Genomic DNA, 5,531 nt, shown 5'->3' on the forward strand with positions numbered 1-5,531 from the left:
CTGGGGCTGGGGGTGCCCTCAGCCCCCCCCCCCCGCGGTCCCTCAGGCGGAGAGGAGCCAATTCCCACCATCAGCCCCCGGAACCTCCGCCTCTCTCTCTCTCTCTCTGTGTAGTTCACTCAGGCCGTGATTTCTGTCACTTGCCGGTTGTTCTCACCGCCCCTCGCTGAGCCCGGCACCATGTGCTCATGTCCCTGATGTTTTTGTATTGAATTCCTATTATTCATCACCTACTTTTACACTCGCTCTGTGTCTGCACAGACTGACCTGACTCATTCCTCCACATCTGCCTCCAGTTTGCTGTTCCCTGTTTCAACATAATATTGTTCAATTCTGTAGAATATCACATCCTATCCACTCGTTCATAACATCAGTGTGTAGCTTTATTACTCTTTGCTGCATTATTTTAAATCTGTACTGTCGTCCTTCAGGCTTTAATGAGTGGGAGCAGTTTCTTCTGGAAACAGTTTTGTAGTTATGGTTTTCAGTCGATGTTACCTGTGCACTTTGCATTAACCTATCTATGTCTTTTTGAAGTTGATTCCTATCATACCCGTCTCACTTCAGCCCCACTCCATGTGTTGAGTGTTCCTTTGCCATCTTGCTTCAAAGTTATGCCAGTTGTTGTTTTGATTTGTGAGATTACTGTGATAACATTGCAAGTGTAGTTATTGTTCTGAATCTTCAAACTGGACCAAGATAGTACTCTTTCTCCTGGATATATAACATTCATTTGTTTTCTTTCCTAGGAAGACAAACTCAATGCTCTGATCAAAACAGCTGGAGTAACTGTTGAGCCTTTCTGGCCTAGTCTATTTGCCAAGGTAATGTCCAGAGTCATAGTTTGTCTGCATTAACTGTTGTTGACCATCTTAGTTGGGTAATTTGCCCAGGACAACCTTCCATAGGGGGAGGGGGAAGAAGTTGCTGTTGTAATGCAGTGGGCAGTGTCTCACCTGCTCCTGTGATCATCTGAACAGAGTATTAGAAATTATCTAGCCTTTTTCACTATTGAGTTTAGAAACTGATGTCATATGCAGGCGATCTATGTTTGGTCTTGATGTTGATTGTCGTTATACTTGTTTAACTCTATGATTCCAACCTTTTATCTGCATGGATGTGGTTTATTTAGACTCTGAAAGCTCTCAAGGCCCTATATGAAGAATTGCCCTTTTTTTTTTGAAAATGCACATAATATTATGGGTAGGTTAAAAGTAGGTACTGGTTGTCCTGGTTGGGTAGTCTACTGACATGGACAGAGAATTGATTAACATGTGGGGAAATCGGAGTATGAAGGGCTTTTGCCCGAAACGTCGATTTTCCTGCTCCTCGGATGCTGCCTGACATGCTGTGCTTTTCCAGCCTTAGATCTAAACTCTGGTTTCCAGCATCTGCAGTCCTCACTTTTGCCTTATGAATAAATAACCTACCAAAGGCAGGTAGTGACTAGTGGGGTCCTGTAGGAATTAGTGTTTCGAACCCAATTATTCACAAATCTATAATTTTAGATGACGGAACTAATGTAATATCTCCAGGGATCACAGCTACTTGGGAAAGTAGACTATGGAGACAATGTCAAAATACTTGTGTGATTTGGACAAAAGTGGGATGGATGACGTTTAATGTGGATAAATGTAAGGTTATCCTCTCTACTAGTAAAAATAAGAAGATAGATCATCTGAATGGCAATAGATTGAGAAAAGGTGAGGTACATCAAGATTTGGGTGTCCTTAGAACAGATATAACATCATTCCATGTTTGTGAATTGCCGAGAGACTTTGGCAGCCTGTATATTATGGACAGAAGTTGAGTGTAAGAATAATTAAATCTAAGGGCTGCACTGGCAGATGAGCTGTTCTGGATGGTGAAAGAGGCAGTCTGGGAGAATTGAAAAGAGGAGTTCGGCTTGTTGCTGAATGTGCTATCCAGTTTGTGAACAGTTTGGGTTAATCTGAGTGCTGCCGGGGATTAGTTTGGAGTGAGAAGCAAAATAATGAATTCAGTCTTTGTTCAGTACTGTCAGATATGTTGAAATGAGTGTCTGTAGTAAATTTATACACCGTATGTTTCAGGAAAACTTCACTAACTTATGAAATTTTTTTTAGGCTTTGGCTAATATTGATATCAACAGCCTGATCTGCAGTGTTGGTGCTGGTGGTAGTGCCCCAGCTGCAGCAGCTGTCTCCACTGCTGCCCCTGTTGCTGGTGAGTTGCTTTTTTTCAAAAAGTGTTGACACGTTACTTTAAATTAACCAGATTTGTTCATTGTTTGGGGTTTGTGAAATGTGTGGCTGAGATTTTGTTAACTTTCAGTTGCCTCACTACTGTGCGTTTAAAGGTATCCAGCTTTTGACATTTGAGAATGTAGTGGTAGCTCTGTGAATGTGGGTTTCTTGTCAATAAAAGATGTCATTTTTCTATCCTGCAGCTGAAGAGAAAAAGGAAGAGAAGAAACAGGAAGAGTCAGAAGAGTCTGATGATGACATGGGCTTTGGTCTTTTTGATTAAATGTAACATGCAACATTGTTAGAATTAAAAAGAAAAAAATACACATTTGCTTTGAGTTGTCATGAACACCTAAAGGATAAGTAATTTGCACAGATATAGAGGAGGTGGTGTGGTAGTCTGGATGCTCTGGTTAATGTTCTCTACTGCGGACTTGATGCCGTAGCTGATGAAATTTGAACTCCATTACTAAATCTGGAATTGAAAATAAAGGGATCTGAAATCACTCTGGCTTGTTAAGAAATGACCTTCCTGGTCTCCTAACTTACCTGTGACACATGGGAGCAGAGTAGACCATTCAATCCATTGAAATTGCATTACCATCCAAATAATTATTACTGCCAAATCGTTGTAACCCTGGATTCCCAAACCAATCAAAAATCTATCCTTCTCAATCAATTCCACTGATGACCAGGGCCACAGTGCTGATCTAATTAAAGTCTTGGAGAAAGAATTAAACTTGTAGACTGCAAGTGACTGTCACAGAGATGTGCAGAACGGAAACAGACCCTTCAGTTCGTGCTGTCCCTTTACAAGCATTTGGCCCTTATCCTTTTAAAAGGCATCTGGATGGAGATATAAATAGGAAGGGTTTAAATGTTGAAATTGTAGCAACCTCTGCAACTTGCTTTGGCAGCTCATTCCATGTACCCACCAGTGTGTGTGAAAACATTGCCCCTTAAGTCCCTTCTTGGAAACCCTGCCCGGAGGTGGGGGGGAAAACCATTGCTATTTGCCCTATCCATGTCCCTCGTGATTTTATAAACCTCTAAGGTCAAGCCTCTGACGCTCCAGGGAAAACGGTTTCAGCCTCTTCCTATAGCTCAAACCCTCCAACCACAGCAACGTCCTTATAAATCATTACTGAACCATTTCAAGTTTAACAACATATTTCCTTCAAAGAGAGACCAAAATTGAACGCAAGATTCCAAAAGTGGCCTAACCAGTATCCTGCAACTTGACATCCCAACTCTTATACTTGATGTTAAATGTACCAAATGCTGTCTTTGCTATCCTGCCTACCTGCAACAGCACTTTCAAGGAACTATGAATCTGACATCAATGTCACACTTAACGAGTATGGCAGCCAGAACTCTGAGCAAACAAACATGGAAGTTGGAATGGGGAGGGACAGAAAAGAATTCTCTGCTGGTTGGATGTCATACCTGCAACTAGATTAGATTCCCTACAATGTAGAAACAGGCCCTTTGGCCCAACTAGTCCACACTGACCCCAAGAGTAACTCACCCAGTCCCATTTCCCTCTGACTAATGCACCAATCACTATGGGCAATTTAGCATAACCAATTCACCTGGCCTGCATATGTTTGGACTGTGGGAGGAAACTGGAGCACCCAGAGGAAACCCACACAGATACAGGGAGAATCTGCAAGCTCCACACAGGCAGTCGCCCAAGGCTGGAATTGAACCTGGGACCCTGGTGCTGTGAGGTAGCAGTGCTGACCACTGAGCCACCATGCCACCAATCAAGTGGTTGTGGTGGTTGGAGCTCAATTAGCACTATTCAGCATAAGCAGCATTTGGGACAAGTGTCAGGTAATGACCATCTCCAGCAAGAGCGGATGAAAGCATACGCTTTTTGCCATCAGTGAGATTGCCATCACTGAATTCCTATTACTAATACCCTGGATGTTACTATTGACTGTTCTGGAACAACCATATAAATATTGTAACTGCAACAGCAGGTCAGGGACTAATAATTTTTGTGGTAATGCATCACTAACACTTCAGTCTGTCACTATCTTCAAGGCACAAGTCTGGAATATAATGGAATAATGCCCACTTACCTTGATTAATGCGTTTCAGATAATACTGAAGAAGCTCAACACCATCCAGGACAATGCTACTTAATTGGTACCACATCATCCAACTTCAACAGTCACTTCCTTCACTGTTGGTGCATAGTGGCAATGGTGTGTACCATCTACAAAGTTAGTGCCTTCCAAACCTGCAACCTCTACCTCTCAGAATAACATGGTAACTCACCCGACTCTTCAAGGTTATCCACCATCTACAAACCACACATCAGGAATGCGATAGATTATACTACACCTGGATAGGTGTTGTGCCAAGACTCAAGAAACTTGACACCATCTGTTCAGTGATGGAAATGTGTTGCTGGAGAAGCGTAGCAGGTCAGGCAGCATCTAGGGAAGAGGAGAATCGACGTTTCGGGCATTAGCCCTTCAGGAATGGGGAAAGTTTGTCCAGCAGGCTAAGATAAAAGATAGGGAGGAGGGACTTGGGGGAGGGGCGTCGGAAATGTGATAGGTGGAAAAAGGTCAAGGTGAGGGTGATAGGTCAGACTGGGGTGGGGGCGGAGAGGTCGGGAAGAAGATCTCAGGTTAGGAAGGCGGTGCTGAATTCGATGGATTTGACTGAGACAAGGTGGGGGGAGGGGAAATGAGGAAACTGGTGAAACCCGCGTTCCTGCCTTGTGGTTGGAGGGTTCCTAGGCAGAAGATGAGGCGCTCTTCCTCCAACCATCATTTTGTTGTGGTCTGGCGATGGAGGAATCCAAAGATCTGCATATCCTTTGTGGAGTGGGAGGGGGAGTTGAATCTCTGATCTCCAGCATCTGCAGACCTCATTTTCTCTTCAAAGATTTCCACCATCTGTTCAGTGCTGATAAACACAGTGGTGAGCACTGCTGCCTCGCAGCACCAAAGACCTGGGTTAAATTTCCGCATTAGGCGACTGACTGTGGAGTTTGCACATTCTCCCCGTGTCTGCATGGGTTTCCTCCCACAGTCCAAAAATGTGCAGGTTAGGTGAATTTGCCCTGCTAAATTGCCCGCAGTGTTAGGTGAAGGGATAAATGTAGGGGAATGGGTCAGTGTGGACTTGTTGGGCCCAAGGACCTATTTCCACACCGTAAGTAATCTAAAACTATTATTTAATATAAGCTGTCTAAGGTTTGTAGCAACTTTCTGACAGTTTATTGGATTTGTTAAGAAGCAGCTGTTTATTAGGAAATTAACTAAATTAATTAACTGTGACAATGGA

The 5,531-nt window shown here is 43.3% G+C and overlaps 1 protein-coding gene across 1 annotated transcript; it reads left to right on the forward strand.

The window, feature by feature from the left end:
- Nucleotides 1–614: 614 nt before the first annotated feature.
- LOC122548769 (60S acidic ribosomal protein P1-like) lies at nucleotides 615–2,551 on the forward strand. Its single transcript, XM_043687536.1, has 4 exons — nucleotides 615–647; nucleotides 750–824; nucleotides 2,106–2,205; nucleotides 2,429–2,551. The coding sequence occupies exons 1-4, from the start codon at nucleotides 615–617 to the stop codon at nucleotides 2,506–2,508; spliced, it is 288 nt and encodes a 95-aa protein (XP_043543471.1). The 3' UTR covers nucleotides 2,509–2,551.
- The last annotated feature ends 2,980 nt before the right edge of the window (nucleotides 2,552–5,531 follow it).

This window comes from Chiloscyllium plagiosum, chromosome 4, assembly GCF_004010195.1.
Source record: "Chiloscyllium plagiosum isolate BGI_BamShark_2017 chromosome 4, ASM401019v2, whole genome shotgun sequence".
Classification (NCBI taxonomy): domain Eukaryota; kingdom Metazoa; phylum Chordata; class Chondrichthyes; order Orectolobiformes; family Hemiscylliidae; genus Chiloscyllium; species Chiloscyllium plagiosum.